The 13187-nt window shown below is 35.7% G+C and overlaps 2 protein-coding genes across 2 annotated transcripts; one reads left to right on the top strand and one right to left on the bottom strand.

The window, feature by feature from the left end:
- Positions 1-118: 118 nt before the first annotated feature.
- Positions 119-4731, bottom strand: LOC8272610 (peptidyl-prolyl cis-trans isomerase CYP59). The gene is made up of 14 exons (XM_015715885.3): positions 4544-4731; positions 4259-4363; positions 3986-4103; positions 3842-3892; positions 3648-3739; positions 3466-3565; positions 3209-3331; positions 3024-3101; positions 2889-2935; positions 2745-2800; positions 1856-1896; positions 1341-1446; positions 984-1122; positions 119-912 (listed from the first exon to the last, which is right to left on the bottom strand). The coding sequence occupies exons 1-14, from the start codon at positions 4639-4641 to the stop codon at positions 336-338; spliced, it is 1731 nt and encodes a 576-aa protein (XP_015571371.1). The 5' UTR covers positions 4642-4731; the 3' UTR covers positions 119-335.
- Positions 4732-7430: 2699 nt separating this feature from the next.
- On the top strand, positions 7431-11183 carry LOC8272612 (uncharacterized protein At4g15545). The gene is made up of 10 exons (XM_002513347.4): positions 7431-7933; positions 8046-8114; positions 8182-8235; positions 8393-8456; positions 8732-8806; positions 9485-9742; positions 9967-10012; positions 10120-10198; positions 10314-10445; positions 10812-11183. The coding sequence occupies exons 1-9, from the start codon at positions 7634-7636 to the stop codon at positions 10404-10406; spliced, it is 1038 nt and encodes a 345-aa protein (XP_002513393.1). The 5' UTR covers positions 7431-7633; the 3' UTR covers positions 10407-10445; positions 10812-11183.
- The last annotated feature ends 2004 nt before the right edge of the window (positions 11184-13187 follow it).

Genomic DNA, 13187 nt, shown 5'->3' with positions numbered 1-13187 from the left:
ATTGTCTCTTTACTTTTCATGAAGTGGGTTGTGATTTACCTTGAATCTTTACTTCACGTTGATGGTTTGGGTGGTAATATCATTACCAGCACGATCACTCCTAGCTGCAGATTGAAAATTCAGATAATTGCATCTGTCCGCAATTTGATGCTTAAGTTAAGAAAGACCCCGATGTTATTTTACAAGTATGGAAGTGAATCTAGTCTCTCAAAACATATTATGCTCAAAGGACTTCTTCTGCAAGAAACAATTAAGGTCCAAGGATTTTAATATTAAGTGATAGAATACCAAAGAAAACTACAAGTCCAAGTTCCAGCAAGATAACATCTCATATTTCATCTCCTTCTGTCACTTCGATGCCTTCTCTCACGATCATGTTCCTGATCAACACTTGCACTGCCTCGGCGTCTATGTTCCTGACCTTCCCTCCTGCCTTGATGGCCATCATAATTTCTATGGCTTGATTCATCTCTCGAGTCCTGTTTGTCACCATCTATGTATCTCCTTTTGTAATTGGAGCCATCCCTCAATTCTCCCCTGCGACTATCATAATCTGCAGTTCTTTTTCTATAACCTTCATTTTCCCTCCCATCTCCACGGCCTTCAACATCGGCACTTCTGTTCCAATAATCTCGATCATCTCTCCTATCATCATCTCTCTCTTTTCTTCTATCTGTTCGTTCCTCAGGATATCGACTTGGTTTCTTTTCATGATGCCTATCATCCTCCCTGTGTCCCCTATTTCTGTCACGCTGCCTATGCCCATCACCTTGATATTTCTTTTCTTCAGCCCCATGTTTCAGGTCTTCCAAACTTCTCCTGTGCATCTTCTCTCTCTCTGGATCATGTCGTCCATTTCTCTTTTCTTGTCTTGGACTTTCCGGAGTATCTCCATCAAATACCATTTCATATCTGCAAAAGTTTGTTTCACCATTAGACGCCCAGCTACCCACACATCCACACAAATAGAGAAGATCACGAACCTGGAGTTATTTTTTCCACCATGCTGCATGTTATCATCCTTCAGAACATATTTTGGAGGTTGGAGTTGCTTGGTGGGAGGGCCCCCGGTACAATCCTTGGCCGTGTGATCAGGAGCACCACATTTGAAGCAGCCTCTTTCTACAGCAATAAAAGCATAATAAATTTACAAGTCACTTACTGAGAGAGAGTGCAGTGATTTTCTTAGATATAAACTAATAATTAACAGAATGAAATGCATAGATGGGGAAAGGACGTCACCCAGGTGATTCAGTGGATAAGGACACCTAACTGCAAGAACTGTTGCATGGCATCACCACTTTCCTAACTATATACATACAGCATATAACCAATTTTACCTTTACCCATTTGACCACCTCTGCGCCTGTATTCAGCCCATTGTTTTGCAACACTCTGACTGAAATCCACATGTATCCTTCTATCATCAATTAAAGCATTATCCATCTGTCATGAAGACAAATTAAAGCAAGATCAACAAACAAAACTTTGCTGCCGAAACACACAACTAAAAGAGAACTCATAGTTGAAATCTAACAGGAAAGAAATTATCAAATTAATCGAGTCAAACTCAAGCATGTTCTAATAGCTTCTTATGCTTCAAGTTGTAAAAGGTAAAAGCTCAATTTCTTTTCAAACTTGAGTTTCATTTCAGAACTGCATTTCATGATGCTGAAAGTTCAGAAAAAGTTGCATTGCATCAGAATTCCCCCCAGTTGCCATGTTCAGTAAAGTAGTCCGTTAAACAATGCAAAAGAAGCAAGCCACATAAGTTACAGCAAGACAATCAGAAGTGACGAAAACAGAAATATCCTATGCTCGAGAAGATTAAAAGAGTTCTCTCATCCCTTCATACCTTAAAATATGCTTGCTCACATGACTCTTTGGTCTCAAACTCTGGATTGACCAAACAGAAAAAAACAAAAACGCATTATGCATCTAGGTTAAGAAATATTCAAAGGATGCCAAAAACAATGAAAATACAAAGATCAAATAACAGCAGCCAATTGATAACTACAAATCAACAGACAATACATTGACAATAAAATGGGAAACAACAAATAAATAACACAAGGGCAAGTAATACTGAGGCTTAGAAGATGTGACCCATGTCACAACAAAATATTTTGAAGACTCTTTAGTGGAGTTAATTTTTATCATAGTTAGCATTTTCCAGAGCGAAACGACCTGCACAGAATATCCTTTTTAAACTTAATATTTAAAATTCCAAACTTCAATGGACTGGCACATACTGAAAACTAGCATGTAAGGCTGTGATTTAGGACAAAATATAATATTTAAGTAATAACTATCCATCTATAATCAACAAAAAATTTCTCTATCCACATAGATGCTGGTGAATCATCACAAAACCTAAATAGTAAAAAAGAACTTGCAAAGCTGTCTAGAAACTTACTCTTAACACTATTAAGTCTGAAAGGAAAGTTCTCATAAGTATCTAAAATATGAATTTAGTAATGAAATATAACTTGATGATCCACATTCAACCATTATGATAAGTCTACCTATAGATCATTCTCTAGTTTCCCCCTCCATCCATTAGGGTCAAAGCTTGGATAGTTTCAGTTAGAAACACCCTACAGAATGGAATACCTAAGATGGAGGCTGCTATAAAACTTGGAACTCTGAAATCTTAACCACTGTTCATCCTACAAATAAATAGCAAGATGACTATCTGTGCACAATCTAGCACATTTAGAAAAAATTGACAAGATTCCACTTACCTATAAATGCATAGCATAAGCTGTCTCCAGTTTTGAAATCACGGATAATTTCAGCCCTGCCATCACTCACAAAATATGAGAATTGAATTTTTTCCTGACACTACTTAACAAACAAATTGTTCTTAAAAAAAGTCAACTACCCACGATATAACAGTTCCAAAGCGTGAAAAGATTGTATGCAAGTCCTCATCCTGCGCCATAAAAGTAGCGAATAACATGATCTTGGATGACAAACTGCAGTTATAACAGCAAAGAACAAGAGGGAAAGAAAAGACTCACTTCAGTAACTGGATTCAGTTTACAAACAAAAAGGACATTGTCTGGAGGCTTCATCTCAGCATCAGGAATATCCCCAATCTGCAATATAAAGGAATGAAAATTATGTAATGCCTGCAGATTCATAGACAGAAGATCACATCTGGAAAAATGAATACTGGGACAATAATATATGCATATAAACATACACTCTCAAGTACAACAGCACTAGAATGTGCATCCTTTGCACGAAGAACCTCCTCAAGTTCTGCTGGACCTAACTGCTCATCCATGGGCACCCAATCATCTTCAAGCCGTACCTCATCTTCAACCTAGCCATAGTACAACATTGTAAATTGTTATGAGAAAACATGATTCTACCCAAAACTACGTAGTACTTGACTCCCAAATAGTTCAAACAAAAAAATTAATAAAAGATACAGTTCGGACATGAATCGGATATTACCTCCTGCTTCGGTTTTCCTTCTGGAGAAGCATCAGGAATCAATTCTGTCAGCTGAGGAGGATCATCAAATGGATCATCAAGTATATATGTGTGTTTGATTCTGTAGAAACACGATACACAGTCACTAAACTAATGATATCATTGAACAGAAAATAGAATAGTCATAGTAGAGAATGACAAACCGAATATTTTTGAAAGGCCTGTTCTTTGTATCCACATAAGCTTCATTTATCCTAGTCAGAGTTTCAAGGCCTTCTGCCACCTCTCCAAAGACCTGTAATGGCAGGTGTTTTATTTTCTCAACTGATGCAAAGGGAAAAAAGAGTACCAGAGCCAAAACTGAAAACTAAAAAAATCCCTAGATAGGGAGACTTACAGTATGCTTGCCATCAAGGTAGTCCAAACCATCACGCAAGGTGAAATAGAACTGAGAGAATGCAAAGCGTTATATGAGCACCTGACATTTTTCTAATGAAATCATGGCTGAATACGGAAATACAATAAAGAAAATCATATATACCTGAGAAGCATTCAGATTCTCACCAGCACTTGCCATTGCAACGGTTCCAGTCTTAGAATGTTTCAAATCAAGATGGATTTCATCACTAAAAAATCGCGCTTGATCACCATAGAGAAATCTGACATAAGAAAAGTAAAATAAATATTAAGACATATTAGCAATCAAAGAGTAAACAGAATTATAATTAGCGCCAAGTTATCTAAAAGCTATATACCTATCAATAGAAACTGAACACTGACAAGAAAGACAAAAGAAAACAAATGCATATCTTACTTGTAAATAGAATCACCACCAGCTCCAGTACCAGCTGGATCACCGGTTTGTGCAGTAAAATCCTTTTGAACAGTGTGAAATAGGCAACCATTGTAATATTTAATTCTGTATCAACAAAGTTAGGGCATTAGTCTATCTAATACTGAATAAGTAATACTTCAGTTATATAAATCCAATCCAAACCGATACAAAATTATCCATTAGAAACTCAATATACAATAATAATTATAGTTAAGAAAATGACAATTATTATCTGGTTAGAAAATGAAAGAAAGAGAAACTAACTTGCAAAGCTTCAAGAAATTCTTGCAGGTCAAGGGGCATTTTTCAGTAAATAAATCAATTACTATATCTCCTAAACTTGTAACTATCATCACCGACATACTCTCTCTCTCGTTTGGTTCCTAAGAAAATAGCAAGCGAAAGCGGAAACCAGTGGAGTGGAGGAGAAAAAACAGACGGACGGGTCAAGTAATGCTCAGATCCATTTAAATAATAGGCCATTAGCCCATCCATTTGGGCTCTAACAGACCCAAAGCGCGCGCATTTAGGCGAAAAGTTCTTAATATGAAAGGGCTTTCCTATCCCCCAACCCAAAGAGTCGGTTACCAAAACTTATAAAAACCTTACCCTATCAACTCCCAGGACGGGTCAAGTAATGCCGAGGTCCACTTAAATAATGGGCCACTAGCCCACCTATTTGGGTTCTAGTCGACCCAAAACGCGCCCATTTAGGGCGAAAAAGTTCTAAATTGGCAAGTTCTTTCCCCCCCAAGAAATAAAGAGTTGGTCACATAAACAGAACTTATAAAAACCGTTACGCTGTCAATTCTCCTTTTCCGTGCCTCTTCTTCTGATTCTCACCCTGTCAACTCTCCTCTCTCGTTGGAAGTCTCTGTAAAAACTCCGCCTTCATGCAAGGTCTGCAAAGGGAAGGAATTTTCTTTCCCCTATGAGGAAGAAAAAATTTAAAGCTTTTGGAAAGAAAGTAACGCTTTCCGCACCCAGCTTGCCCGCACAAAGATTATTCCTGAATTTGTATTCTATGATGGCCCGCCATTTGCCACTGGTTTGCCGCATTACGGGCACATCTTGGCCGGCACCATTAAGGATATAATCACGCGGTTTAAGTCCATGACAGGTTACCATGTCACTCGCCGTTTTGGCTGGGACTGTCATGGCATCCCAATTAAAACTGAAATCAATAACAAGCTGGAGGTTAAAACAGAGAAGATGTTTTCAGGATGGGGATCAATAAATACAATGAAGCTTGTCGACAAATTGTCACTCGATATGTTGAGGAGTGGGAGAAGTTGGTTGGCAGGACTAGCAGATGGATAGATTTTAAAGATGACTATAAAACTATGGACTTGAATTTCATGGAAACAGTTTGGTGGGTTTTTGAGCAACTTTATGCCAAAGGGCTTGTGTATAGGGCCTTCAAGGTGAGTTCTTTTCTGCACTGGCTAACAAGCAAAAAGATTATTATGTTTATTTGTCAACAAAAGTTCGTTTACGTGCGATGTTGTTATGCAGGTTATGCCCTGCACCACAGCCTTGCGGACTCCACTGTCAAACTTTGAAGCAGATTCCAATAAGAAGCTTGTCAGCGACCCTTCTATAGCTCACGAGTGTCCTGGATGTGCAGTTTTTAGCTGCTGGGTTCCTTGAAGTGCTTGTGTTTAACATATTGTGTTGACATTTGAAAAGTGTTTTTATATAAGATTGTCAGTGGGGTTCAAAAGTTACGGAAGAGAGCTAGCTTACATCCAAATGCAGTAGAGGTGTACTTGGAATCACCGGAGTCAGATAAATTAGTCATTAATCCAATTTTGAGTATTGAATTTTTATTTTGATATATTGAATTAATAAATAAATTTTTACACTACTGCCTATTAAAGGTTTTTAAAAAATTAAGAATATTAAAAATAGTAATTTGCTATTATTTTTTAGAATATTATAATTTAATATTAAATAATAAATAATTTATTGAGTTATATTTATAAATTTAATTTTATAATTAAAATAGTAATAACGGTCGTACAATTTACAGTTAAACAAAATAACAGTATTAGTTGAGTAAATGCTTCCCACCCAGTTTATGCAAATGAAGTTATATAAATAAAGTTTAAAATAGGAAATCTTCTAATGGCTTGTTCAATTTCTTGGTCGATCTTCTGCAAAGAAAGATAAAATAGACTGTCTTTTACTAGCTTTTCTTTTTTATTATGGGAAATAATGCAAAGCATACATGTCAATCAATGTGACTAAATTGGATATTGATTATATATATATATATATATATATATATATATATATATATATATATATATATATATATAAATAAGAAAAGAAAGTGTAAAATAATAATGGAAACTTATAAACTATAACCACTCTACGAATGGTGAATCAAGTGTTATTACTAGAGGGTTGTTTTTCTGCATTTTCATACGTTCTTATCTTCTCTTTGTACTTTTGAATTGCATTTAAAAATTAAAATGTTAAAAAACCTCAAAGTCAAAAACCACATTGCAATCAAATGTTATTACTTATTTATCACTGGCCAAATTTACTGTACATTTTCTGATAAATGATAAAATCTAAATGTGATTTAATTACCGATAATTAAAATGCCTAAATATGATAAATTTTTGATTATATTGCTTTGATAGTGTTTGGACTTTTATACTATCTTAAATTAACGCAATAATTATTTTATTTTTATTATATAAAATGATAAAGAGTTCAATATTAGATTAGTTTTAAATGTATTAAAGTTATAAAAAATAAATAAAAAGAATAAAAAATTTCAGGTTGGCAATTGAGAGAGAGTGCAAAGCTCCAAGAGATGCTTCCAGGTCAAAATAAACCAATCTCTTTATCTCTAAACTTCTAACTCAGTCTCTCCGTCTTTTGTTTGGTTCCTGAGAAAACAGCTGGGAAAATGGAAAAAGAATACGGGCTGAGCAAGAATAGTTGAAGTCCGATTCATATAATGGGCCATTGGATGATCAATAGGCCCAAAAGGCGCCCATTTGGAGGGAAAAGGTCTAAATTTTAAACTTAGACAAGGACCCGCAAAAATGCATTTTTTTGGTGTAAAGTAGGCGCAATTTTTTAAAAAAATTAATTTCAAAATTAGAATTAAACAAATCAGAACAGAAACAACAAAGCAAATACAAGAAGACACAGCACTTGCCTTAATAGAAGATGCCAATAATATTATCACCATTTTCGATTTTATTAACCTTTATTAAATAATTATCCGTGCTGTCCTCCGAAGTCGTCTACTCCCACACTGTCGCCTACACCACAAATTTACCATCTTAAATTTAAAATATAGAGAGAAATTAACCAAACAAAAGAAAGTTAGGTATGTCGCAGTACGGAAGCATTCACGGAGGTGTTGGCGCCGGAGGTCCTGATTTTCACTTACCGGATGAGATATTAGCGGTGATACCGACTGATCCCTATGATCAGCTAGATCTGGCTCGTAAGATAACATCGATGGCGATTGCGTCGCGCGTGTCGAAATTGGAAGCTGAAACGGGGCGTATGAAGCAAAAGATGTATGAAAAGGATAGAGTTATTTATGAGCTTGAAGAGAAAGTCTCTCACTTGCAACGCGCTTACCAGGAGGCGGAGTCTAGGTTAAAGATTACTCTCGATGACAATGTAAGAAATTAAATGTTTCTTTGAGGTTTTCAAATTGAGTGATGTTGCAACTTAATTTAATTGGTGTACTCGTAATGAATTATTTTGTTGTTTTCTCTGATGGTGAATGAAGATGAAACTTGCAAATGAACGAGATTCATTCGCAATGAGTGTGAAGAAACTCACCCGTGATTTGGCTAAGGTGAGATTTTATTTTATTTTTTGGGGTTGCATTTATCTGTTGTGTAATTTGTTTGACGTGCTCACAGCTAGAGACCTTTAAGAGACAATTGATGCAGTCGCTAAATGATGATAATTTATCAGTAAGATCCCCTACTTAATAATTTTGGTTCATTCATTTATTTGTTTTCTATAATTCAAGTCTGCATAAGCATTTTCTTGTGGTTTATGGGAACATTTGTATCTTCTCTTTTTGCCCGTAATTTAGAGGCACTAACTAGTTCTCTTTGTCTTCAACAGCAAACTGAAACTGTTGACATTGTGACTTGTGATCAGTCAGTTCCTAAAGCCTATTCCGATAAAGGTATTATTAATCTCGCTTGATCATGCTTTTTATTCGTCATGATTTTTACTATATAGTTGGGGCCGTTGCTTGGAGCAATTGTGACCATCTTGGCCCCGTAACCACATGGGTGCAAGTTCAAGTTTTGAGAAAGCCACTTCTGGCAAAAATGCTGAACACTAGGATGTGTTTAAATGATGATGTGCGCTTATTGTTTTCTTTTGATCAAATAATTTAATCTCCTTCCTTTCTACCACCTGATTGACATTCTATCTTCTCATGTACTTGCGTCACAGATGAGGGGATGAATGGCTTCACAGCCCAAAATTCTTACAGCGGTTCTACTGATACAGGAAGCACAACTAGTGATGGTATTGGACTAGTAATTTCTTCTCTAAACACATAACTTTTAGATGGCTTGTTAGAACTTAGAACAGACTACATTTCCATTACGTGTTCTGGACTTCTGATAATATTTAGTGAAGTAATTATCTTCATATGTTTGTTCTCCACAAGTTCTTGTCATGTTTGTCATCCGATGTTTCCTTACTTTTCCACTCTTGTATTTCAATGCAATCAAACTGCATTACTTAGTTAACTAAACAGGTTCATTCTTGTAGGACTAGTTCAAATGACTGGATCTGATTTTGAACTTTTCAGTTGAATGGTCTGATCTTGAACCAATTTTCAGGTTTTATAAGAGTGATCTTTTCAGGTGTACTTGCTCAGACTTTCAGTGAACTTAGTAGCTTGTTAGAGAAATTTAGGCCTAGTTTGTAATTTTGTATAGCTAATACACTAAGAAAATGCATTAATTTTGCATTCTAGAAGCCATAGCAAAATTGCAATCTACCTTTTGCATCTTCAGTCTTCTGTTGATAATTTAAGCCATCTATTGATCAATGTTAGAAGTATATTATATGATAAGCGGGTTAATTAGTCTAACAGCTTCGAGACTTGCTATGCAAAGGTTTTTCTGATAATTTAAGCTGTCTGTTGATCAATGTTAGAAGTATATTATATAATAATCTGGTTAATTGGTCTAACAGCTTCGAGACTTGCTATGCAAAGATTTGCTATCACTCCATACATCACGCCTAGGCTAACTCCGACTGGAACTCCAAAAATCATCTCCTCAAGTGTGTCGCCTAGAGGTTTTTCTACTGCTGGGTCTCCTCAGAAGACCTCTGGCACAACATCTCCCACAAGACCTCAATATGATGGGCGGACTGTATTTTCTTCATGGTACCCGTCAAGCCAGCAGTCATCAGCAGCAAACTCCCCTCCCCGTGGACGACCTATGCCAGGTTGGTTGAAGTTGCTGTGAAGTACAATCATATTATGAGACCACAGTTGTCTGAAGCTCAACAATTAGTAGGAATCTTTTTGCTTATCTAGTCATTAGCCTAGTCTGTTTGGATAGTTCGAACTGTTATGGTTGAGTCTATTGTGTCTTTACATGGCTCTCTCACATTAAAGATTATTTCCCTTAACATCTCATTTTTCTCTTTCATTCTGGAAAATTCTTTAGCACGTACTCCACGAATTGATGGAAAGGAGTTCTTTCGTCAGGCCAGGTGAGTTCTAAGTTCTAATATTCATCTTGGCATGTGTATAGTGACTAATATACAGCTGGAGTATTTTGACCTTCCTGTTAACTGATTTGAGTATACCTATAATATAGGAGTCGGCTGTCATATGAACAGTTCAGTGCATTTCTGGCTAACATCAAGGAGCTAAATGCTCAAAAACAAACTCGAGAAGTAAGAGCTAAACCAAAAAAATTGATATATGTTTCACTTATATTATATATATTGATGCATATCTCGTACTATATTTGTGTGCGAACTAGAATATTTTTCTTTTATTCCCTTTCAGGAAACTTTAAGGAAAGCTGAAGAGATATTTGGGACAGATAACAAAGATCTTTACTTATCATTCCAAGGATTGCTTAACCGCAACATCCAGTAGATCTGACCTATATCTAGTTTAGATGGTTTACAGAATTGGGTAAGCTACTATTCTCCACTTCCGGACTTCTGTTTTTTCAGTATTTATGGCGAGATGTAATGGTATTGCCAATATGTTATTTGTCTGGATTAACTCTTAAGAGGCAATTCCCCATTTCATCTGGGCCTTTGAGTTATGGTATCTAGACTTATTGAACCCACTTTGACTTTACAGTGCCATATCTAATCTAGATATAGATGAAAACCCTATTCTGGGGTTGATTTTCTAATCAGCATGATCTAGTCTAGATGCCTAGTCTTTTGGTCTTCCTCATTTAAGATATTATTATGAACAGGATATTGAAGTTCATAAATTTCATGAAGACTTCTTTTGGAATCTAACTCAATTGACAACCATTATTGACAGGTTGTGGATCAACCTTAGCCCAACAGTCTCAGCCTCTTGTGAAGGATGCCTTGCAATAAATTCTTCAAAGGCATATATATATTTTACTGGTGGCAGTCAACATAGATTTTAGTGGGTTTAGATACGATTGATTAGGATTGTAGGCTTGGTTACCTTTACACATCCAGGTATGTTGTGTAAATATTTCGTTAGATTTTTGCAATACCTGTTTGGGTAGTTCAGATATTATGAACTTCCAATGTGAGAGGGAATTTTCATCTATGCGGCATCATCCCCTCAATTGAAATTTAAGTTGATCAAGAAGAAACTTTGAAGTTGTCCTCTTTATTTCCTGAATGAAATGTGTTAAACAATGAAGGTTTAGTGCCGTTACTCATGAGTAAATTTTGAAACGAAAATGACCCTGCATGCAGAACTGCATCAGGAAAAGCAGCAAGAAGCTTGCGGCAGGACATGGCATGGACTGGTGACAATCAAATAATTGGTTAATAGCAAAAGTATAATACAGATCTGTATGTATACCTTTGAAAATGAAGAAATGCAATAGCATGAGTATTATCTCACGCAAAATCTTATGTGGGTTAGTCAAATCTTTTACCAGATATTGCAAAAGAAAAGCGATCTGATTATGAGGGAGGCATTGCCGACCCGATCGCATGAAAGTGCAAAGGAAATGTAGAAGAAAAGCATGACATATCTTTGAACAAAGGTTCCAAGTTGCTTAGAGAAAAAAAACAAAAGCAGTGTCCTCTATAGAACAAGAATACTTCTAGAATAGAAATAAATGAAAGGAATAGGAAAAGTGCTGGAGCGATCTTATATGCTCTCTCTCTCTCTCTCTCTCTCTCAAAATTTAAAAAGAAGAAATCAACTTTAAGATTCATTTCCAGGCAACATGCATCAACATGAGTTTGTTGGACCATGAACAACCACTAGGTCGAAGATAGAAACAATAAAAAGCTATCAGTCGGAATTGTGTCAGATCATCACTGTGGTACTCGCATTTTCCACATATGTGTTTCCCTTTCCTTTGCCCTACCCTCATATTCCAATATACCCATTCAGTTTAACCTCTTTCATCATAACTGTGTTCTGTTTTATGCTAAAAGCTAAACTCCAATTATTTAACCGACTGATTTTAGTCATTTTATTAATGGCTGGGTTTAAGCCTACTTACATTAATTTTTCACCTTCTGAAATATGTTTCTTTTATTTTCTGAACTTTGTTCCAAAAGGTAATTTAGTACAGATATGAAAATAGTGACATATAACATCAATATTGAAAGATCCTTTTTTTTTTAGACATTTAATACAAAATCTTTTAGATTATTTCTACCCCTGCCTGTAGAATTTGTCCCAAAGAACTGATCTTTTCAGCAGCTTTCACTAATAATATTCAGTCTATGCTTGTGGAAAAAACAAATCCCATTTTTCAGATTAATCTTAGCCAATCTAATAACTAGAATACAAACAAAATATGGATAAAAAGGGAAAAATTATGCAGAAAAAGAAGAAGAATAAAGCATAGATCAATCGGTTGATTTAGTCCATTAAAATTAAATGTATCCTACTTATTGATTGTGGTGCGGGCGTATCTTGCCACAAACTTTGAACAGCCATCATTTCTTAGCTTCCCGGCCAGATTTTGATTTGGCAAAGTTAGCACTACTACAATTTGAAAGGGCAAAGACAAAAACAAAGACGATGAATTAATTAAGGTCTAAGGAGGACCATTGTTGATACAAGTGGGTATATATATGAAAATGAATTAATCCCAGTCTTGCAGGCTAAGTTGGTTGATGGGATATATTGAAGAGAAGTGCAATCAGAAGCACCTGATACTACGTACTGTCTAACCATAATCCTCATCTTCCATTCTATCTAAACTTTGCTTTTTGTGGCAAAGAGATTATGAAAAAAGATACACTTTTGAGCTTTAACCTACCCCACAAAAGAATGCCCTATTTTAATCTCAGTCTTTCAAGAAAAAAAAAAAATTATATATATATTCGTTCATGTTCCCAAATTGCCCTTTTAGTTTGTCTTCAAATATAACATGTTTATCGTCTTGTTGATACTATATTGGTAAAAGACTTGTAGGAAACCCAGGAATCTTTTTCATTTTCTTTTTTTCCCCAAGATAACAAAAGATTGTGCAATATGTATAGATACCTCTTTCAAAGAAACCCTTTTGAACCAGATACCATTCACTTCTTTTTTCTTGTTTCTCTTTTTTTCCTGAGGAAAACTAATTCCCTGTATATGAAAAAGAAAGAAAATGGCAAAAGCCTTTTCAAGTTCAACCCAATCCAACCCCAAGTACCTTCATGGGGTGCACGATATTTATACCCTGTTGCCCTCTATTTTGGCACCATA

Source organism: Ricinus communis, chromosome 4 (assembly GCF_019578655.1).
Source record: "Ricinus communis isolate WT05 ecotype wild-type chromosome 4, ASM1957865v1, whole genome shotgun sequence".
In the NCBI taxonomy this organism is placed as follows: Eukaryota; Viridiplantae; Streptophyta; class Magnoliopsida; order Malpighiales; family Euphorbiaceae; genus Ricinus; species Ricinus communis.
This window is presented reverse-complemented; position numbering and strand designations above follow the sequence as displayed.

What these genes read in the sequence shown, in the direction of transcription:
- LOC8272610 (XM_015715885.3), bottom strand. Translation starts at nt 4,641, where the DNA reads ATGTCGGTGATGATAGTTACAAGTTTAGGAGATATAGTAATTGATTTA. An exon ending in AGAATCTGAATGCTTCTCAG is followed by an intron (nt 3,893 to 3,985) that starts GTATATATGATT and finishes GCATTCTCTCAG; the next exon opens with TTCTATTTCACCTTGCGTGA. An exon ending in GTGAGCAAGCATATTTTAAG is followed by an intron (nt 1,447 to 1,855) that starts GTATGAAGGGAT and finishes TCTTCATGACAG; the next exon opens with ATGGATAATGCTTTAATTGA.
- LOC8272612 (XM_002513347.4), top strand. Translation starts at nt 7,634, where the DNA reads ATGTCGCAGTACGGAAGCATTCACGGAGGTGTTGGCGCCGGAGGTCCT. An exon ending in TCACCCGTGATTTGGCTAAG is followed by an intron (nt 8,115 to 8,181) that starts GTGAGATTTTAT and finishes ACGTGCTCACAG; the next exon opens with CTAGAGACCTTTAAGAGACA. An exon ending in GAGTTCTTTCGTCAGGCCAG is followed by an intron (nt 10,013 to 10,119) that starts GTGAGTTCTAAG and finishes CCTATAATATAG; the next exon opens with GAGTCGGCTGTCATATGAAC.